The following is a 23,272-nucleotide window of genomic DNA, read 5'->3' on the forward strand; positions in this document are numbered from 1 at the left end:
GGTTAGCTGTGTCTTAATTTTTGTCAAGATGGGAATGATGAAATGTAATGATCCTGAATTATTCTATTTCACAGGAGATTGTCAGACTATTTCATAACATGAAGGTGGAAAGCTCATTAATTATATTCTGCTATACTCATAGATTGGTGCCTAGCCCAACTGTCATCAGAGAGGTTTCACCCAGCAACTGATGGAAGCAGATGCAGTAACCCACAGCCAAACTTTAGGCAGATCTTGGGAAATCTAAGGGAGAAGGGGAGGAAATATTGTAGGAGCCAGCAGAGTCAAGGGCACCAGAAGAAAACCCACAGAATCAACTAACCTGGGCTCAAAGAGACTGAACTAATAATCAGGGAGCCTGCATGGGAGTGACCTAGGCCCTCTTTATGTTACAGTTGGGTAATTTGGTCTTCTTGTGAGACTCCGAACAGTGGGAGCCAGGCTGTCTCTGACTGTTGCCAGCTTTTGGGAACCTTTCCTCCTACTGGATTGCCTCATCCAGTCTTAATAGAAGAGGTTCCTAGTCTCACTACAACTTGATATACCATGACTAGTTGGTATCCATGAGAGGCCTGCCCTTTTCTGAAGAGAAACAGAGGAGGAGTGGGTAGGGGAGGAGCTGAGGAGAGGAAGAAGGGGAAACTGTGGTAGGGATATAAAAACAAAAAAATTAAATAAATTTTTTTTTTTAAAAAAGGAAGAACCCAATTAAAAATGGGAAAATAAAACATTAGGTGCACAAAGAGTCCAAATTGGAGAGTTCTAAGGGTCCCTTTCCTTGGAACTTGGAGGAACCTCTTGAAAGAAGGGGAGGAATAATTGTAGGAGCCAGAAAAGTCAAGGATACCACAAGAACCAACTAAGTAGGGCTCATAGGGGCTCACAGAAATGGAAACAGTAATTATGGAGCCTGCATGGGTCTATGGTAGGTCCTCTGCAAATATGTTATAGTTGTTGGCTTGTTGTTCTTGTAGAACTACTAACAGTGGGAATGGGAGTGTCTTTGACTCTTTTGGCTACCTTTGGGACCCCTTTCCTTCTTCTGGATTGCCTCGCCTAGCCCTGATATGAGGGTTTGTGCTTAGTCTTATTGCATCTTATTATGCTGTATTCTGTGGATATCCCTGGGAGGTCTGCTCGTTTCTGAAGGGAAATGGAAGAGTGGATCTGGGGTAGAGGGGAGGTGGGGTGGGAGGAGTGGATGGAGGGAAAAAAGAAATAGAAATGCTCCCTGGAACTGATGCTCACCTTCAAGAGTTAGAGAAATGGATTTTACAGAACCACCAAGATGCTATATGTTCATCTTTCAAGAAACTGATTTTCATTATCACATTTATTTGTTTATTTTCCCTGGGGGGGGTGGGAAGAACATGAGTGAGCCACACAGTATGTATAGAAGTCAGAGGACAACTGTGGGAGATGATTCTCTCTCCTTCCATCCTGTGGGTCCTAGGATCAAACTCAGGTCATCAGGTTTGTCTGCTAGTGCCCTTACCCACCGCTCAGCCATCTTAATGGCCCTCTTCCTTTTACTTTATTATTTTTCTCCTCTTCTTTTCTTTCTTTCTTTTTCTACTACTGGGGATTGAACTCAGGAACTTGTTCATGCTAGGCAAACACTCTACCACCAAACTAGACCTCTAGCCTAAGATATTAATGCTTTGTTGCTTGTTTTTTGAGGTGTGTCTCAGGCTGGCCTTAACTTGCTATGTAGCTGAGGATGGCCTGCAACTCTGATTCTCCTGCTTCCATCTCATGGGTGCTTGGGATATTTGATGTTGGCTGGCCCTGTCTGTCTTTGCTTCCCAGTAACCAGCCATGATGAGAACAGATGTTTTCCATTATGCACACTTGCCTTGATATACTATATTACCACATGCCCAAAGCAACATGGACAATCAGCCACATATTAGAATTCCTGAAATCACAAGTTAAAATAAACCTTTCCTTGTTACAAGTTGTTCATGTTGAATATTTGATACATTGATGGAAACTGAGCAATAAAACCTACTATGTGAAAGTCTTGCTCCAAATATTTAATTTGAAAGTAATTATGAGGTCATGGTCAAATATTTAAACTGAGGGACATTCTAGAAAGCTACTAGTCTGAACTCAAAATGTCTGTATTATGAAAGACAAAAGGGTGAGGGAGGAATGGAGAATATAAGACCAGGGAATTGGTCTTGGATAAAATACTAATGAGAATAACAGCTAAATGTAATGTATGATCCATGGCAAAATCCTGGACCTAAATCCACGAATACAATTTCCTAAAAAAATATAGACAAATTTTTTAGTACATGATGGAATCTTAGAATGAATAGTTGCAGTCTTGGCTTTAAATACATACATACATAAATAAATAAATAAATAAATAAATAAATAAATAAATAAGAAAGAGAAAAAAAAAGAACACATACAATTGGGAGGGACCAGGGTACTTTGGACAGGCGAAGAATTGGAGGGGAGAAAATGTGGGGTAGAGTTGATCAAAACACATTATATGGTATGTATGACATTCTCTCTCCCCACCCCCTGACCCCAAGACAGGAGACAATGTTTCTCTGGAACTTGATTTATAGATCAGGCTGACCTTAAATTCAGAGATCTCCTTGCCTCTGCCTCCTGTTTGCTGGGACTAAAGCTGTGGGCTACCACTGCCTAGTTAACATTCTCAATCATTAAAAAATAATAAGAAAAATATCTGCAATTATGCCTGAAGAGATCAATTGACTCTAGAAACCACACATTTCAAATAACTTGGTCTTTAGCATCTTTCACATGCATCCCTATATGCATGGTGGGGATGGAGATTGTGTACTTCTTACCTTATCTCCAGATACCAGGCAGCTCCCACTGGTACTCCAACTGAGGATGGCAATGTCAGTGGTATGTGGCAGGGGCACTGTGTGCTGCTCCTTGTCCTGCTTATTAAACATTATCACTTCTCCAGTCTCCCAGCCAATAGCCAGGATAAGCCTTGTTGGGTGCCAGCACAGTGAAGTGACACAGAAGGACCTCTCAATGTGGGTGTCAGGCACAGGCTCACCCTATGTGGGACAAGAAGTAAAATCTCCCATTGTAGATAGTGGCAGGTATAGCAAGAAACTGTTTAACTCACATAATTCACATCAGCTATTTTAAGATCAGAAGAGCTATTTAATGAGGGGATGTGTGCTTGGATGCACATGTGCAAGTACATGTGTGTGGAGACTAGAGGCTGATGATGGGTATCTTTCTCACTCTCCACATTATTTTTAATTAATTTTATTATTAATATTTTATTATTAATAATTAATTAATTATTGGGGGCTGCAGAGATGGTTCAGCAGTTAAGAGTTCTTGCTGCTCTTTCAGAGGACCTGATCAGTTCCTGGCATCCAAGTTAGATGGCTCACAATCACCTCTAACTCCAGCTCCAGGAATCTGATGTCTTCTAGTATCCAAAGGTTTTTGGCACACATATGCATTCACATACAGAAAATAAAAATAAAATCTCTTTTTAAATATTTACTTTTTTAAACAATAAGCTGTTGGCATATGTCTTTAACATATGCCAGAGGCAGAGGCAGGTTGATCTCTGAGTAGGCCAGCCTGGTCTACAGAGTAGGTTCCTAAACAGTCAGAATACACAAAGAAACCTTGTCTCAAAAACAACAACAAAAATTACTTATTTTGTGTGTATATGCACGTATACAAGTGTGTGCCATGATGTGTGTGGAGGTCAGAGGACAACTTGGGAGAATTAATTCTTTACTTCCATCATGTGGGTCCTGTAGACTGAACTCAGGTCTTTGGGGTTGGAAGCAAGCACCTTTACTCACTGAGTTATCTTGAAGGTCACCTTATTTTGAGACAGAGTCTCTCATGTGAACCTGGAGCTAATTGCCCCAGTTAGGCTGGCTAGCCAGCAAGATCTAGATCTTGTATATTAAGGCCTCTATAGCTTCGAGAAAAGGAGTTTATATTCTTGAAAAACACCTAGTTTGTGGTAAATTTGTTATAGCAGCCGTAGGAAAGTAGTGTAGCTTGAAAAGGTCAACATGGGACTGGAGAGATGACTCAGTGGTTCAGGGCACTTACTCACCTTGCTAAAGACCTGGGTTTGGTTCCCAACAACAACATGATGGCTCACAACCATTTATAACTCCATGGATCCAGTGCCTTCTTCTGATTTTGAAGATGTGTGTATATACACAGTCAGGCAAAACAATCACACACATAAAATAGATAAATTGAAAAAAAATTCAAAGGGCCAACATGGAGAGTTGAAGAAGGCATGTACAGCACAGGAGTCAGGTGTAAGCATGTTCTTGAATCTATGTGACAGGGATAAAAGAACTGCCATATGGAGGGCTTGGATGACCAGGCATAATTTGGCCATTAGGAAGAACTGATGAGGAGAATCTAGAGCTGGGTTATCCCAACTCCTTGCCCCCATGCCTCAAGAAAAGAAAAGAATATAAGAGCTAGAAGCTGCTGAAGTCAAAGTACTTCTGATGACTCACTTGTTCAAGGTAGATGTCTACATTGCCTCCACAAGATGGGCTTAGGGATGCTACCGCCAGGAATGGGTGGGTGGGGTGCCAGGTGATGTGCGAGGGAGATCTGGATGCATCTGGGGCTTTGATTCGGTGGTCAAAATACAGTGCCATGATGATGCATAGATCTGGTCGGGGATGAAACCTGAAAGGGGGGGGGGGTGAAACCAAGAGCATCTACATATAAAATAACAAAAGGGAAGCAAATCTACAAAAACACTTAGCACCTTAAAAGTGTTCTTTAGACTAATGTGGGCAAGTTCATTTGTTAGAAATCTTTATTACGAAGGAATATAACATTAGAAGCAAACAATTGGACTTAGAATGATCCACATTGTGATGGGAAAGAAGTAAAATTCATTGCCATCAAAGAAATAACTAAAAAGAGAATGAAATCAAATGAGCACTGAAACCAATGTTTCAACTAATTTTTGATTAATTCTCATTCCAGACACAATAAACATGATTTCCATTTCTACAGATACCTTCAAAGAAAACTTTGAAACAAAATAAAAACAAACTGCCCATAAGAAAATACCTGTACAAGGGAAAAAGGAGAAAAACATCATTCAGTTTCAGTAAAACCATAAAGCTCAAGAATGTTGTATAGGGATGGAGAGATGACTCAGGGGTTAAGAGCACTGGCTATTCTTCTAAAGGACCCAGGTTCAATTCCAGGCACCCATATGGTAGCTCACAACCATCTGTAACTCCAAGATCTGATATTCTCACACAAACATACGTGCAAGCAAAATGCCAGTGCACATAAAATAAAAATAAATAAATTTAAAAAAAGAATGCTGTCTAGCTATGACTTCCAGGTGGTAGAGGACAAGAAGCTGTCTCTTATTAGACATTCTGGATCACAAAACTACAGTGACCATCGAGAAGCTAAATTTGAAATGTTACATGGCTCTCTGCTCAAGAGAGCATAGAGTACTCTTCTAGACAACTTAAGTTCAAGTCCCAGTACTCACATCTGGAAGCTCACAACTGCCTGTAATGCCTTTGCTGGTGCACATGCATGTGCACACACACACACACACACACACACACACACACACACACACACACACACACACGCGCGCGCGCCAAACAGTGGCACAAGATTTTAATCCCAGCACTCACAAAGAAGAGGCAGGAGGCCCTATGTATGTTACATAGTGAGTTTCAGGCAGCCAAGGCTACATGATGAGACCTTGTCTTAAAAAAAAAAAAGGAAAAAAATCTTATTTTTTAAAAAATGGAGTACGTGCTAGTTTCAATAAAGCCATTTTATACAACGTTTTAATCGTTCATTCTCTTTCACTAGCACTTAAGTTTTTAAATGAGTATCAACCTCAGCCACATAATTAAAATGTTATTAAAGTAAACTTTAGGAGGCAGACTCGTTCACAATAAAATAACTACTTAACAAGAATCTGTTAATGGCTTTAGTTCAGGAACAAGTACTTACCCTTTCTTCAAAAACAAGCTCTAAGTATCTAGGACATAAAACAAGAAAAAGAAAATTTCACTTTTTCCAGTCAATTGATCCTCATTTTTAGAATCGTCAGAAGTAAATGCCTCCATCAACTTTTTGGAAAGAATCTGTTATACTAACAAGGCTTAAAGAAAAGTTACTCATCTGAAACACTCCGGAACGCAAGTATGGGCTCTAAAGTAGACTTTCAGGGGTAACGAGTGACCGGTGGCCACCCTCTGGGCCAGAATAAGGCCATTGGCTGCATCACGTAGACATTACTGAAAAACTGTGCAGTTCAAAGCCGTCCAAGTCAGGTCTTGGTTTCTCTATAAACCATCCGAAGGTCGACTAAGCGCAGGATTTTGGCTTTCTTGTACCCCCCCCCGCCCCGCCTCCGCCCTTCACGCTAAATGCATCCAGAGGAAACCACATGGCAAACCATAAGTTCAGTAGGGGGCCCTAGGATTGTGCAGGGAAGAGATACTCATGAAGCCAGCATAGAAGAATCAAGAGGGTCCTGGCAAGTCACCTCTAGGCCCCCATCCCCATCTTGGAGGACCCACCCCACCCGGAGCCTGGCTGGATTCCCTCCCTACTCCAGCCCCAGACCCCTCTGCAACTCAGCTACAGGAATCTAACTTCGCCAGATTCCCAGTACCTCTGTGTTGCCGGGACAACGCTGCTCGGAAAGCAGAAGCAGTCGAAGGAGAGCGCAGCGCCTCCGATGCTTCCCGAAACGACTAGTGGCTGGCGGCGGAAAAAGCCGAAGACAGTCGGTACCACCCGGCGTAGTTCCGAATCTTAGGCCCGCCACAGGGTTACAGTTTGGGATGCCTGCTGATAGATGGACCAGAACTATTTGCTACTCAGGGCAAGCTGCGCCAAGCTTCCTGGTATTTTCTCCTTGGGTTCATCCTGCCCACTCCACTGCAGAGGCCATCTGCGGGCGCTTCGCGGAGTTTAGCTGCATTTCCTCGGATGGCAGGACGCGGCTCGAGAGCTTCTCTGGGACGTTCTGAATACCGGACGCAGCCCCCGAGTGTGGCGCGTTGACGTTTCAGGAGACAGCTGCAAGCCAGTGCTTGGCAGAACCTCGCGACTACTTAAGGGGTTCCCTGGGCGACCGTGCTCACTTGAGCCAGTGTTAGCCAACGGCGGGTGTTGCCGGAGAGCAGGCGCAGTAGCACGGTCCATGCCAATGAGCGAAGGGGATAACCAGAGGCGGGGATCTCCTATGGACTGCGATATTCATTTTCAAACGCCATTTGCTTAATCAATAGAAATTTTAAAAACATTTCCTTATCGCTTCGAAGAGGAAAAGTGTCAGTGGGTTATGCTGTGTATGTTTACGGCCCTACACCTGTTTTCCGAGTGCCTATTCTCTACCCGAGTTCGCGCGCGTTTCAAGACGCCCTGCTGAGGCGGTGATTTCTTCTCACGCATCCGTCAACACAGGCACAGCCAATCACAGCCAGGATGCTGAACCTATTGGCTATCGGTTCGCCAATCCGAAGGGACGCACAATCCGCAAGGGCGCGAGGTTGCCGTCACAACACGTCTCACGTTGCGGACCTTCCCCCGGTAGACCTTGCGTGCACGCGCACGCAACCGCTACTGACCAATGGCAACACAGCTGGTTGGGCGCGCCCGCAGAAAAGCTGGACGTGCTCGTCTTCTGCAAGACGTCCGCCCCGCCCCGCTCCGGCGCTGACTTCAGGTCCCAGGCGGCCGCCGTAGCCGGAACTGTTTAGAGCGCGGTGCCCGGGTGTGGGAGGGCGAGCGGCGACAGCACCGGCGCCCTGTCAGCCGCACGGCGATCCCCTGAGAGGACGTGCGAAGGAAACGGCGCTCGGCGACCGCATCTGACATTCGACCACCAGCCCGGCGTTGCGGCCTCGCCGCAGCCGGAGCTGCCCGGCCCGGTTGGTTCTGCGGGCTCCCGCGGAGGCCCGGGATCCGGGATCCAGGCTGCCGGGAGGCGTGGATGAAAAAGGTGACCACAGGCTGCACTCGGGTGCCTACGGGATCCGCGTAGGGCGGTATTGGCGGGCTGCGCTGCGTGCAGCCAGCGGTCAACTTCTCGGGAAGGTGCGCGCTTCTCCCAACCGGAATGGGACAAAGGGTGTGGAGCCTGGTTGATTCCCTCAGTGCCCGTGCCTCTCACGATCAGGAAGTGACGGGTTTCGTTGACGGACTCCTATGGAGTCCACCGCTGCTGGCGAACGACCGGGATGCGCTTAGGGACGCAGCCTGGCGCGCGGGCCAGTGGGTCTTGTTGGACTGATGCGATTTGCTTGGTGACGCTGGCATGGCTGGTTCTGGGAATGGGTTTCACTCCTTAGCGCAGTGACAGGGCTCTGGGCACCTGGGCGAGATGCTTAAAAGTGAGTAGAATCAAAGAGAAGTCCTGTGCTATGAAATCCTTTAGCTATGTGTCTTGTGTGGTTCTGTGCCAGTTTTCTTAAGCCAGTATTAGATCAGATCCAAACAGGAAAACTGCACACCATTTGTTGCAGCACCATTTTGTGGTGTTACTTCTAGTTTTATGTCCCGGTCTTTACCCTCAGTGTGTTTCCTTGTTGGTGTTGGTGCCTTGTTCTGTCTAGTTTTATTATTAAATAGGAATAGTCTCAACAGTTGCGTTGAGACTAGTGTCGTGTCTTCTGAAGAACGCAATGTTTCTCTTTCCTGCTTCATCACATACACAGCCTGTGCTTAAGATGTTGGAATGTACCTGATCCTTAGCTTATTATGAGTGTAACTTACTTAGGCTGCAGATAATTTTTACTTTGTTTATCGATATTTTTATGACAGTGATATATAAGTTAATCCAATAATTTTGTTGTTTCTAGAATTGTTTACATAGTTCAGTTCCGATTTTTGAAATCCGCCTGGAACATAACAGTGTTTGCTGTCACTTTTCCTGTGTTCTCTAACCTGTTCCATGCAACAGGCTCTGTTGCACATGAGCGTTGTAGTCAGTCCATCTTCCCATATCCCGCCTGGGAAGGTTCCCGGAGTGCATAGCCTCTCTCTTGCATGCCAGTCTCAGAGGGAGCAGCAGCTTTGGCCCGTGGAGCACTGGGGGCTCTGAGGGCAGCGCAGGCCGTTGCATTAGGCAGGTGCGCGGCACGATCACGCGCGTCTCCAGAAAGCAGAGGGGAGGCCAGGGGCCACGGGCGGTGCGGGGAGCGAGGCGGGCCCAGGCTGGGCCATGAACTGCGGCGCCGTGGGGTAGGTGGCGGGACAGTGGGTCCCATAACGCTGAGGCCAGGCTTTGCTGCCGCGTCGTCCACGGCTCTGGGCGGTGTCAGCCAGCCTGGGTTGGGGGCATCCAAGGGCGGGGCGGGGTCCCGGTCCGGTAGGACTCAGCACTGTGCGGGCCCTCGGGCGGGCGGCGGGCGGCGCTGGAACAAACAACGGCCGCCATGTTGGGAGGCCGGCGGTAAACTTCTGCCCGTCGTCCGTCCGCCTCACCGTCCCTCGCCTCTCCCGCTGCAGGATGACAGTGAAGTTGGGCGACGCCGGCAGCGGGGAGGAAGGGCTCAAGAAGCTGGGCAAGCGAACAGCCGATGAGGAGTCGCTGGACGGAGAGGGGCCCGGCGGCACGGACGCATCGGAGGACAGCAGCAGCACAAAGAGGGACGGGCAGACCCCTCGGGCCGCTGGAGCCCCCGCGCCACCCAGAGGGCTACCAACGCCGTCCCCACCGCAGGGCAGTCCTCAAGACCAGCACCACTTCCTCAGGTCCAGCGTGCGTCCACAGAGCAAGAGGCCCAGGAAGGACGCACCCTGCGCTGTGGGCACTGGTGGTGCCAGCGGTTCCGGGCCGCGCGGAAAAGGTAAGGGACCGATCCTTTGATGGTTGGCAAGACCTCCTTGGGTGGCATTTGCAGGGGCACGTGTCCCCTTCCACTCCTTCGACTCCTTCTTTTGCTTTTCTCTTTACACTAGGATAAGGGGCAGTGATTGTCCTTTCTCTGGGCAAGAGAAATAGATTCCCAGAAGGTCCTTGACGGCTTTCCATGATGGCCATTTTAAATTATGCACAATAGCTCAAGAATAGACAGAGAAGTACCTGCTCTCTTCCCACACCTCAAGTGATGGGAATGTAGCAAAGGAACTGGCTTTTGATATTTGTGGGCTGTGGAGGCTGTTGATGAGAGATCCAAAAACTAATGTTAGTGATGGCAAAGGCTGGGTTTGGCTCATTGTCTTCCATCAAAGAGTTCTTTGCCTGAAAGTATGAAAAACACAAAAATGTCAGTTTCAACTGAGTTATACTTGGTGTCATAGAAAGGAATCGGTGGTGATCTATCAGGGGGCAGCCCATGGTGCTGTCGTTGGGTTGTGACTGTAACTGCTTTCCTGAGGCCTCTTAAAGAAGTAATCTTTAAAGAGTGCCATTTTGGTTTGTCACATGCCCTTATTTCCTCGACACCTATTGTCTATTTGTATTTAAACATCATGGTTTTTATTAACTATGCAGGCAATTTACTCTAACATTATTTTCAGGCTAAGCTTCCCCCCCCCCTTTTTTTTTTTTTAAAGACAAGATCTGCTGGGTAACCCAGGTTGGCCTGGAATTTACTAAGTAGTCTTAGGCTGGCCTTGAGCTCATAGCAGTCTTTCTGCTTCAGCTTTCTGAGTGCTAAGATTATATGCCTAAACTGATATAGTTGACTTATAGCAACTTTTTTAAAAAAAATACCAAATGAAATATCCATACATATAGCGAGGCATGGAGGCTAGAGGCAGAGGCCTGGGCTAGTGGATCTCTGTGAGTTCAAGGCCACCTTAATTTACATAGCAAGACCTTAGCCACCTAGAGCTCCATAGTGAGACCTTGTATATCAAAAAACAAAACCAAATCACTCACTTGAACTATTGTAGTTTGTTTATTTATTGTTTCTTTGCCAAGTATTGATTTAAATTACCACGATGATCCTGGTAGTTTTAAAAAGAAAATGTTTCAAGAGCTAATCGAGAACCCTTGTTGAGGATCTGGCCCACGTGTGGCCCATTCAACACACTTCTGCCTTGTCCTCATCTGGAAGCATTTTGAGACGAGTAGCCTACTTAAAGATCTAGTATGAGGTAAATTTGTATGTTTCCCAAACTAAAAGTTGCCTCACATAAGTTCATTTTGGTGTTAGAAACACATGAGTTTACAAAACTTGGTTGTTTTGTAAAATCACTTTTCACTAGAAGATATGTTTAAGCTTCTTGGGTCTCTGTTAGAGTCTTTTATGTTCTTCGGATGCCTTTGGTGATGGTATTTCAGAAAACCCTGCATGGACTCCTACTGATGTCACATCTATCATGTCCTTGCCCTCTCAAGTCTCTGTTCAGATTTGCTTTTCTGTCAGAGATGTATACACTTGTGAAAAAAAAAGGAACAATAACAGTTGTTGGTGCCTCTTGAAGTTTGGCTGCTGGGAAGAAATATGTTGGTGTAAGTGTACTGACTTATACATAGCTCCCTGTATATAGAAGGTGCCAAAACTGGTGTCCAGTGTTTTGTGAGCTATGAAGTGATAAAAGGAGCTTTGCTTTTGTTTGCACAGGTTGAAGAGGTTTCTTGGTTAACTTCTCTTTTATGTCTTTGGTGCTCCTGGTTCTGATTCTTGTCCACTATAATAAATAAGCTATAATAATGCTTCTAGTAGGGAAGTGAGAGTCTGTTTCTTTTGACAATTTCTTTGGCAGTGCCTGCCTTGATGCTGAGCTACTCTCAGGCTGCACAGACCATTTGGATGTACTTCATCATACCCTGAACATCTCTATTCTGGCTTTGGAGAAACTTTTGCTCAGTCATCACATCCATCCACTGCCAGGAGAAGTCAGGTGTGATCACATGCCCATTTACGTTGTGTAGCCAGCCCTCAGAAACGGTTCTCTGGAGGAACATTTCTCTTATACACTGGAAATCTCCACTTTGGCTGTCCAGCATGGGTCAGTAGGAAGTGAGGAATGCCTGCAATTTTAGTCTATTTGGAAAAAACCGTGACTTGCATATGTGAAGAAAGCTCAGCTGAAGCAGTGGCAGTTCCTTTGCTTGTTGGCTTCCCATCTTTCCGAGTCTCACCCTGATGGGAATTTTGAAGGAATGACTTATGGAGAAGATGGAGGTCCTCCTTGTTTGGTTTTCTGTACATAGCTATGCTTTCTTTCTTTTTCTGAGAATATAAGAATAGATTCTTTGACTTGAATGAAAAAACAATTTTACAGTATGAGTTTTTATTTAATGTTAAAGAGAGAAAAGACTTAGTGTCCCTATGAAAGGCATTTTTCATTTCTGTAATTTTGTTTTAGAATGTCTATAGAAACTATAGCCATTTATTGTTTCTATACTGAGTTCAGCCTAGAGCAGAAATAGCACATATGGGGCTGGAGAGATGGCTTAGAGCACTGACTGCTCTTCTAGAGGACCTGGGTTCAATTCCCAGCACCCACATGGCAGCTCACAGCTGTCGTAACTCCAGTTCCAGGGGACCTGACACCCATGGCAAAACATTAATGCGTATAAAAATAAAATAAATTAACAACTTGTGAGGCGGAGGCAGGTGGATCTCTCTGAGTTCGAAGTCCAGCTTGGTCTACAGAGCTAGATCCAGGATAGTTTTCAAAGCAAACCATGTCTCAAAAACAAAACAACAACAACAACAAAAACTTGCCATGCAAGCTGTTTCATATTTTAAAAGAAAGAAATAGCAGAACTGCTTGATTCTTCCAGTCCTGCCACACTGCCAGGGAACCTCAAGGACCCTTTTGTGACTGAAACCCAGTTACTGAGATTGTTCCTAAGACCTAGAGCCCTCTGATCTTTGTTTGGCCAGTTCATGTATAGTAGACTACTCAGTAAAATAGTTTATTTCTCGGAGCTTCAATTTCTTAACTGGAGAGATGGCTCTGCAATTAAGAGCACTTGTTACTCATGGCTCCCAGCATCCCTATGGTGGCCAACAACCATCTTTAACTCCAGTTGAAGAGGATATGATGCCTTCTTCCAGCCTCTGTACACTGCATGTATATAGTACACAGATATACATGAAGACAAAACACCAATACACATAAAAATAAATACATCTTCTTTAGAAGGTATTTTTACAAGGTGCCTTCTAAACATTTCAGCTATTACAGTCAGCTTTCCACAGTCTAAAGAGGTTTGAACTAGCAGTCTGGGGTTCAGCTTCTACTCTAGAATCCTCATATGTCTGATTCATGTGTGTAGCAGGAAGAAGTAAGTCCTAAAGCCTGAACCGTAGATTCTTTTTTGAATAGTCAAGTGAGAGCTTGTTGCTGAGTCCTACACTTATCTTACCCTTCAGGATTGAAGGACTGAACTTTATAGGGAATGAGATCTATTGTGTTCTCAAGAGAACTTTCTGCAAGGCAGGCTTGCTGAAATCAACATATAGTTCTAGATCAGGTGAACCTCTGCTTAGCTTTTGCCTTTGGGAATGTTCCAAGCAGGAAACAGCCAGAAAACTACCTTCTTCCATATAGGCAGGGATGGTCTTAGGGCCTGGTGTGGCTTCATTGCTCTGTGGACACCTACAAGGCTTTTCATCAGGCACTGTGCCTAGCATTTACTTGCTAGCTGGACTATAGTGGTGTGTATCATGAGACTTCTGTGTCTACACTGTCCAAAGTGGAGGTCAGAACATCTAAAGACTGAAGGATAGAGCAGTCTAATTCAGTGAGAACCCATTATAGTTATGTATGGGCAGTGACATTAAGCAATGTCAAGAACCTTGAGGTCCAGAAAGAAGAGGAAGAATTGGACTCTGTCTTACTTCCAGCCATATTCTTTGTGACATCCACTACAAAAGGAAAACAGCCTGAATATGTAATCCCTATTTCTGACATAGACCCTACCTGTTCTCACTGTTTCAGAGAGCCAGGGCACCCAATACCTTACAGACTGTGATGACACCAAGGTAGAGAGGAAACTATCAAAACTGTGTATAATTGTGTAAAATTTTGTTTTTGAGACAGGGGCTCACTGTAGCTCAGGCTAAATTCACAGAGGGTCTGTCTGGTCTGTTTCCTCAGCTCTTATGTGCAAGTATATTACTTAAAGGTTCATGAGAACTTATAAAGTTCAAGAAAGTTGTTAAGTAGGTAAGGTAATGTCAGCTACTGTGTTGAAGACTCACATATAACTGTGGCTGGCCTGGAACTGGAATTGTAGAGAAATTGACCTAGAACTCACAGAAATCCATCTCTAGCCTCTGCCTACTGAATACTTAGCTCATTTCCGGTTGAAATGAATGTAGTTTCAAATTTCTACCTTGGTAGGATTTTTGCTAGTAAAGAATGATTTAGCACTTTGATATTTGTACTTATTTTGGATTGTGTAGAAACTATTTCAGATAGCTAAGTCACAATTGAAAAATTAGTGTTGTGCTTGCACATACACTAAATTGGAGAAATTAGTGTTGTCATATATGGTATATAGAAAGCTTTGGTTAGGTTGAATAACTGCAATGATCTTAGCACTAAAGAACAATATAAAAACCACCTAAAAACATTTGTTTGTAGTTCTGTAGGGATTAAAGGTATTGGCAATGGAAGACAATGAGAAAAATTCCTGTAGTAGTTCATGAGGAGGACTTAGGATTTTATAGAAACAATGAGATTTTAGTTGTAATTTCTTTGTAGAGGAATGGGAAAACCTTGCAGGACAGGAGTCTCAATGGAAAAAAGGGATCTCTGTTGAAGTGATAAATGAGTAACCTAAGGATGAGAACTGAGGTTCTAAGTCATCTTCAGAGTGCAAAGGGGGGACATTGTAGAGTCTAGTCACCTTGGTTAGGTCTTCAGATCAGTTGGAACACACAGATGGCATCTTTGGGAACTAGTTGAATGACCAGAGTTAAGAGGGATCCTTATTGTTCATTGAACACCTTTCATATGAATCAAGCAGCATCTTTGAATGAGAATTGATAATGGACCTGGGCCATTGAGAGGTATTTGTATTCATCCCATGAGATGGCAATCACTGAGTACTGGCTTATTTATGAAGAGTTCCTTCTGTGTGACCTTGGTAAGGATGGTACTTCTTAGAAACCTCTGGGACTCTACATGCAAAGCTGTTTGAGCTAGCTTCTGATGTGAATGTCTATGCCAGCAGAGTCACAGGATCTGAGGTTCCCTTCATAAACTATTGCCTTTAGCTTTGACTATGTATACTGTTAATTCAAGTGACCTTGTTGGTCCTTGATGTTACGTACCATCCGTGGCGCCTATGAAATGTTCCTGTCCTCATATGCTGCAAACATAGGCCATAGGGATGCTTTTCTGTGCTGGAATTGAGAGTGGACAAGCTTGGAGCTGATTCCAAAAAACCTTTCTGAGAACAGACTAAAAGAACAGGACAATCACTGCATCTCTTGACTTAGTTGGTCGCCTGCTATCTGGATTTAATGTTCTTAGTTCTCAGAAGGAAGCTCACAAACCACAGGGAGAGAAACCTTCAAGACAGTGAGTTAATGTTCTTTTAAAATTTGATCGATTATAATGGTATCTTTGAAGATGACCAAACTTCTTGTTCTCTACCTTCCCCATCTCCTTCCCGCTTCCTCTCCTTCTCCCTCCCCTTCTCTGTTTTTCTGTCCCATACTTTCTATCCTTTTCCTCCTCCTCATAGTGATTGAAGCCAAGGTCTCACCAATGAGCTATAATTTCTAAACCCAGTAATGAAGCTTGTAAAAATGTATTTTTAAGAAATAGAAATTAGGGAGCCATGCAGTGGTGGCACATATCTTTTAATCCCAGCACTCAGGAGGCAGAGAACTCTGTGAGTTTGAGGCCAGTCTAGTCTACAAAAGCTAGTTCCAGGACAGCTAGGGCTACACAGAGAAAACCCTGTCTTGAACCACCCCCTACTCCCCCGTGCCTGGAGAGATGGCTCAGTGGCTAAAAACTGCTCTTCCAGAGGACCAGTATTCAATTTCCATCACCCATATGGAGTTCACAACTGTCTATGACTTTAGCTACAGGAGTTCTGGCACTCTCACACAGACATGCATGTAGGCAAAACACCAATGCACATAAATAAATCTGTAAAAAAGAAATAGAAATCTTTCAAAGTCCTGATACCTGCCATTTATGAGCCATATGGTTTGGGAGAGGTCATTTAATCTCGGTTTCTGTATCTTTCACAAACTGAGAGAAAGATCTCAAGGTCAAGTTTCAAGCTTTGTCCTTTCCAGAACTTTGATTTTTGTAGCCCTGCATGTAAGAAGCCTGCTGCCACATGATGTTTTGGTCTGGGAGGAAGAGGGCATTGACTCTAGAGAAGAATGGTAACATCACAACATGGGAATAGGCAGCTGCTTGGCATGGGAAGAAGTCTGGGTTTACAGTGAGTGTTGAGTCAAACCTGATTTTTTTCCCCTGGTAACCTTAGCCTTTCATGGTTTTGATCTGTACTAGGTGCTAGTGTTCTTTCTCTACAGCTTTTGAGCTCTGCTTTTTATAAGGACAGAATAGAGTCATATACATGTGTGTATGTGTGTCTTTTGAAGTTGAAGTCATATTCTGTTACTTCCAGGCTTGCTGTGTACTGAGCAACCATGTAGCAGTAAGGATCTGCTCTGTTTTCTCAGCATTCTTGGTTGACAGGGTTATTTTTGTCTTTCTCAGGTAATGTCAGGGGAACTGGGAAGGAGACCACAACCATACATGCTCTGGAGAGCCCCACTGTAGGCATGGTGAGCCATGTAAATAGAAAGGAAAATGCTGGAATTGGTAGAGCACTGCTAGCTAGTGACAATAAAGCATCTGGAGCATTGAGGCACTGATGTTAGCAAGAAGCAGTAATGGGTTTTGTGGTAGGGGTCTTTGGAGCCTGGGTGTACTTGTGTGAAGACTGAGGCCCAGGAGGCCCAGACCAAGCCTGTGTTTAGTCGTTCCTTGTCTGTCTCCACTGCTCCTGTGCTGTCACTGAGTCTCTGTTGCCTGAAGCCTGGTGCCAAGCTTAGACCTGGGAGAATAAGACCTTGTCCTTGCTTCCAGGGGCCTCTCCATTGGGGAGCCTATTTGTATACACCATGTCTCTTCATGTTTCAGTGACACTTATATTTATCCTACATGCTATCTGTGTTCTCCAAAGCAACCATGGAACCTTGGCCTTCTTACATGCCTCTGCACCCATGGAGCCTTGGCCTCTGCACCCTGGGGAAGTCTTCCCTGAAGTCATTTCATCATCTTTCACATTTTTATTTCTGCTACTTCCCTGTTCACTGTGGTGATAGATGATTTATGATTTATTAAAGCTTGCCTGAGGATTCAGAAAGCAAGTCAGCCACAACCCATAGAAGCCAGACATGAGCCTTTAATACCAGCGGTCAGAAACTAGGAGGTGGTGGTAAACACCTTTAATCCTTGGACTCAGGATTAAGAGGTAGACAGATCTCTGTGATTCCAAGGCCACCTAGATCTACACAAGATTGATCCAGTCCTAAAGAGAAACAGCTCACACAAAGATGATCTCAGTACCTGGGATCACATGCCTTTAATCCCAGCATTAGGGAGGTATATAAGACAGGAGCAAAGTCTCAATATTGAACATTCATTCTCTAGCCACACTTAAGATAGGAGCATTCATTTTCCATTCACATTGAGGATTCTCCAGGCACATTGAGGATGAAGCATTCATTCTTCAGCTACATTATAGGATAGGAAGACAGTAAGTCTCAGGATTCTCCAGCTGCACTGAGAGGCAGCAGGACCAGCCTATTCAATAGTGGCCCTCTACTTTGCTTTTCTGACCTTCAGCTTGAAGTTTGAACCCTAATATCTGTCTGTGTTATTTATTTTTATGTTACAGTTCACCTTGATCACTTTCTGTTCTCTGCATTTCTCTGGACTGAACCTCTTCCAAATTGTTATAGTCCACCAGTGTCCCTGGTTCTGTTTCCTATTTTCTTTCTTTTTGTCTTCACCTGAAATTTTGGAGGAAAAGTAGGTGTTGGTGTTCTTTCTCTGAAGCTTTGGAGTTCTAGAATGCTGCATAGTAAATGCTGGAAATGGTTACGTGGAGCGGCTTACTTTTGTTCTTGAATATCCAGGTTGCCTTAATTTCCCTCCTGAGGATACAGTACTTTTGAAATAACAGAAGGGAGGGCCAAGTATGCAAGTATGCAAGTGGCAGGTCCTTGGAATGGTGGCTGTTGCTCGGAGGAGCAACACCTCAGCCCTTCTCACTGATGTAGATTCATGCTTAGGATTGAGATTTGGTCTACTCTGCCCCTGAGGTTCCTTCTACCTCATATTGGTGTCCATTCCATTTTCCTTTATATTTCATTCTCCCATATCCAGGTCACCCTTCAAACAATAAATTCTCAAGACATTTGTCAGACATGTGGGTTCTGGGATTTAGAAGTGGATCTGTTTATGAGCATGCTAGTGCCAACACAGACTAACAGAAGTTAACCTGAGTGGTGTCAAAAGAGTAGGCTGATTGTCATGCTGTTACTAGGGAAAAGAGAGCTTGTATTTCTTAGGAAACTAGAAATAACTCGGAAGTTCTCCATTGTGGAGGTGTAGAAGTGGATAGACAGCACTTCCTGAACAGCAGCATCTGAAGAATTATGGGTTCCTGGGAACCAGATGTTCTGGTATTTGAGAACTGTTTTAGTTTGTGACTTGATTTTCAGTTCATCACAGAAACATCTCCTACCTCCTGGAAGTGCTGTCACACCCTGCCTGTTGCAGGGAAGCCCCAGAATTGTTATGCTGAAGGGACTAACAGTCTTGAGGTTTGTTTAGCCTTTCCTTAGCCTGCTGTATAGCCCAGAGATCTGAGTAGCATTGCTGGTGTAGATGCAGACTGGAGTCTATTTTTATTCGGTGGCTGTGTTCAGAGCAGTAAATACTGATTTTCAAATACAACACTGACAGTAATAACAATTTCCACTCTGAGTAAAATGTTTTGCACTATCTAGGAAGGTTACCATGAGCCATGAGATGTCATTAACTGTCAGAAATTTGGTGTGAGATTAAGGAACTAGGTTTCTTTTGTATATATTTGTTAATTTATTTATTATTTCATTTATTTTGTGAGACAGGGTCTCACTGTGTAATCCTTGGCTGGCCTAGAACTCACTACATAGACCAGGTTGACCTTGAACTCATAGAGATCTGCCTGCCTGTGCCTTCTGAGTTCCGGGATTAAAGGTGTGCACCACCATGGTTTTTGTTCTTAATCAATACTTAAATAGCCTTATGTTATTTAGGTTATTATTAGGTAACTGGACAATTGGGCTGTAGTAAACCATTGATTTCTATGTTGTTTTTATATGCCTCATAGTATTGTCTCTTGAAGTTAATGCACACATATATAAATGAAAGACTAGAGTCCTTTTGATGTAGCTAGCTAGCTAAAATGTTTTCCATGTATGCAAATGTGAGGTTTTCTGAGTAATGTTTTCAAATATTCTGCCTTGAAATATGACTGCATTTTGATTCACAATGAGGTTACCTTCTAATAAACTCACCATAGGGTAGATACTATGCTCAGTTGAAAGTTCACTTAATAAACCTAAGTTATGACTAGAGAGATGGGTTAGCAGTTAAGAGCTCTTGCACCTTGTTCAGAGAAACTGAATTCAGTCCCAGCAGCCATAGTAGATAGCTCAAGTCCCAACATCTCTATTGGATAGCTCACAACCATTTGTTAAATCTAACTCCAAGGGATCTGGTGCCCTCTTTTGGCCCCCATGGGCAATCACACATTCACATACATAGACACAACACTCACATACACAGAATAAAAAGAATAAAAGTCTTTATTTGTTTTTGTTTTTTTGAGACAGGGTTTTTCTGTGTAGCTTTTGGAGCCTGTATGACAGCTCTGACTGTCCTGGAGTTTGCTTTGTAGGCCATGCTGGCTTGGAACTTACAGAGATCTGCCTGCCTCTGCCTTTTGAGTGCTAGGATTAAAGGCATGCACAACCACCTCCTGGCTGGACTTCCAAATTTTACTTTTTTTATCCTTCATTCTCTCTATGAAGCTGCTTCACTGATACTCCCCAGAGTAAAGGGAAACCCTAGGGGATGAGTAGCCCTGAAGCTATCTAGGCTGACTAGAAACTGAAAGACCTACAGTTATCTCATTAGGAAAACATTTTCACAGTTTTCTGTTCCATACAAAAGGCCTGTAAACCTAGTCCTAGGAAGACTGGGCAAGCTTGGGTACTGAGTGAGACTCTGACGAAAAATTAAAAACATAGGCATTTGCTCTTTAACAGATTTTTACTTCTGTGGTCTTACTTTCTCTCATTATATTGCTTCAAGCTTGGAAAGTTTCTTGGAATTCTTGTGGAGATTACTGGTTAAATACTGGTTAAAATAGGGGTGCTGTGAAATCCTGTCTCTTACAACAGGAAGAATCTCAGCTGGCAGAGCACTAGGCTAGGGCATAAGTTCTTCATCTGCAATTCATTTTCTTCTCCAGGGCCCCTTATTTTTGGGGGCTACCCTGTTGGTAAAGGATTTGGAAAGATTTTGCAAAAAATCAGGGACTGATACTTCAGTGATAGTGTGTTTGCTTAGCACGTGAAAAAGCCCTGGGTTCAAATTTCCATTACTGGTTCTGCAGTCACCTTGCTCCAATTGAACACACAGATGCTATATTAATTATGAAACTGTTGGCCCGTGGCCTGGGCTTCTTATTAGCTAGGTCTGTCTTAACAATTATCCCATTTCTATTAATCTAAGTATTTCTACATGGTCTTATTTTACCAGAGAAGGGTCTGGACCTGTTACTTGTTCCTCCACTACATGGTGACTGCTGTCTGCCTACACCTCCCTGAATTCTCCTCATCTGGTAGCCACACCTAGCCTTCCTGCCTGGCCACTAGCCAAACAGTGCTTTATTCATCAACCATTAAGACAAACATATATACAGAAGGACATTTCCTATCAACCAGTGGTCTTCATACTATAGTACCTTAGCCATTAATAGGACTATATTCAAAAATATCAACCTTATTTATGTAGATAATGTTTTACATATAAAATGCCCCTTGTCATTAAAAAATTCAGTTTGTTTATTTAAAAATGTGGTAAGGGGCTGGAGAGATGGCTCAATGGTTAAGGGCACTGGCTGCTCTTTCAGTACCCACATGGCAGCTCAAAACTGTAATGCCAGTTCAGTGGATCTGATACCTTCACACCAATATGCATGAAACTAAGTTAAATAAATTATTTTTAAAAAATCATTTAAAAACTGTGATAAGAGTATTTCACATTTAAAAAAACAAAAGCAAAAACATTTGGGCCTGACATTGATGGTGCATGTCTTTAATCCCAGTACTCAGGAGGCAGAGGCAGGTGGATCTCTGGGAGTTCAAGGCCAGCCTGGTCTACAGAGCTCCTTCCAGGACAGCCTCCAAAGCAATACAGAGAAATCTTGTCTCAAAAACAAAACAAAACAAAACAAAAAGCCCAAACAAACAAAACAAAACAACAAAAAACAAAACAAAAAACCAAAACCATTTGAACAAGAATCAGGATGAAATGAGGTTCTTGGATTTGCTGGAGGGACAAGGATATCAAATTCACTGCATTGTTAAAACAATCCACAAAGGCCCTCTTGTTACAGTACAAACATTTTAGATTCATCTTGTCAACTCTGGCTTATATTCAGGACTCAGTGGCTTTTGCTGGCATCGCCTGTTGAAGAGCTGGAGTTGGGTTGGGCTATGGGCCCCTGTCCTTGGTGCCCCTCTGTCCTCCCTACTGCTATCCTCTTTCTGGAATAGGTCACTGTATAGTCCTTTCTCTCCAAGGAGGTGACGGTGGCACAACATCTTCTGGAAACATATCTGTGGTTGCTCCTGCCACCCCTGCAGGAGGTTCGCGCTCCTCTTCCCGGAACTTAGGGTCTTCAGGGCCCGAGAAGGAAGAAGGGAAGAAGGTCCGGAGGCAGTGGGAGTCGTGGAGCACAGAGGACAAGAACACCTTCTTTGAGGGACTATATGAGGTGAGTTGTAGACATGAGACAGAAACCCACAGAGTTCTCACTGTTTAACTTGTGTTGCCCTTTGCTGCACAGCTGTTAAGTGGACAGGTTCTATCCAGAAGCCCCAGAAGTGACTAGAGTAGTTGTCATCTCCTTCCTGCAGCTTTCCCATGGCTCTAAATCATGTTTCATGCACACTTCTTGCTTGGAGTATGACCCTCCTTAGGGCTTTTCCTTCCTTGGCTATGCAGTGACTGATTTGGTGGGTGTGTGCCCAAGTAAAGAAGGACAAATAGATACCTATCCCCATCATCCAGGAGATATTACAACTAAGAGCCAGATTCCCAGACCCACTGTCTACTGATATGGCTGTGGCTGGCCAGCTGCCTTCACTTGGAAGTTTGCTTCACAGTGCCATGTAGTTATTTATGAACACTTTCGTTAACATCAGATGTGTTCTTCATTGTGATCATTTTTTAAGGATTTATTTGTTTTAATTTTATATGTATATGTATTCACACCACATGCATGCAGTGTGCCCCTCAGAGGACAGAGGATTCCAGATACCCTAGAACTGTAATTACAGATGGTGGTGAGCTGCCACATGGGTGCTGAGAATTGAACCTGAACCCTCTGGAAAAATAGCCAGTGCTTTTAACTATTGAGTCCTTTTGCTTATTAAAACAACAAATGTCTATAAATGTGCTATAGCCATGTCCATTCCTTTATGTGCTATTTGGGCTGATTGTTGATTCAGTAATAGAGTTGAGTGGTTGCAATAGATGTGTCCTATGTGTGTGTGTCTGTGTCTGTGTCTGTGTGTCTGTGTATCTTTATGTGCCTATCCACTTTCAGAGTCTTGTGCATGCTAAACAAGGAATTTACTACCAGGCTGATTCTGTCATTGTAAATCACACTGTATTTACATTCCTATTTTAGATGACTTCTTTGGCATGTTGTCTTAATCACTGAGCCATGTCCTTTTAATAGTTAATTCACTGGTGAGATGGATACACCTTGCCAAATCTAGGCCTAAGAATTTAAATCATGAAGTGTTTCCAGAAGATTAGAAAAGGAGACATTTCTGATGGGCTACAGACTTGGTTTCATTATATTCCTATGGCTGGTATTGCTCCTTCTTGTGGCTAAGTTCTGCCTGCTGTGATTGACATGTTATGTTCACATGATTCAAACCCTTGTTATCCATAGAATGAATGAAATACGTGCATACAAGACTTGTTAGGGTAGGTGAAAAACATTCAAACAAATGTAAAAGTGCTCCTTTCTTTT

The 23,272-nt window shown here is 43.7% G+C and overlaps 2 protein-coding genes across 7 annotated transcripts in view; one reads left to right on the forward strand and one right to left on the reverse strand.

Annotated features, from left to right (window-relative positions):
• Ift140 (intraflagellar transport 140) overlaps nt 1-4,705 on the reverse strand; it is an 83,807-nt gene extending 79,102 nt beyond the window's left edge. For both annotated transcript variants that reach the window (XM_051181130.1, XM_051181129.1), the window contains exons 1-2: nt 4,509-4,705; nt 2,829-3,050 (exon numbers count right to left, since the gene is read on the reverse strand). In XM_051181130.1, coding sequence (XP_051037087.1) covers nt 2,829-3,050; nt 4,509-4,655 — 369 coding nt within the window. In that variant the 5' untranslated portion in view covers nt 4,656-4,705. The remainder of the gene's footprint in view (nt 1-2,828; nt 3,051-4,508) is intronic.
• Nucleotides 4,706-7,707: 3,002 nt separating this feature from the next.
• Cramp1 (cramped chromatin regulator homolog 1) overlaps nt 7,708-23,272 on the forward strand; it is a 60,678-nt gene continuing 45,113 nt past the window's right edge. The window contains exons 1-3 of one of the 5 annotated variants that reach the window (XM_051181137.1): nt 7,708-8,094; nt 9,508-9,848; nt 21,810-22,003. In XM_051181137.1, coding sequence (XP_051037094.1) covers nt 9,509-9,848; nt 21,810-22,003 — 534 coding nt within the window. In that variant the 5' untranslated portion in view covers nt 7,708-8,094; nt 9,508. Of the gene's footprint in view, nt 8,095-8,179; nt 8,391-9,011; nt 9,129-9,204; nt 9,241-9,507; nt 9,849-21,809; nt 22,004-23,272 lie in introns of those variants that run through there. The other 4 variants (XM_051181136.1, XM_051181138.1, XM_051181134.1 and 1 more) reach the window with 4 other exon arrangements.

Source organism: Phodopus roborovskii, unplaced genomic scaffold, assembly GCF_943737965.1.
Source record: "Phodopus roborovskii unplaced genomic scaffold, PHOROB, whole genome shotgun sequence".
Taxonomy (NCBI): domain Eukaryota; kingdom Metazoa; phylum Chordata; class Mammalia; order Rodentia; family Cricetidae; genus Phodopus; species Phodopus roborovskii.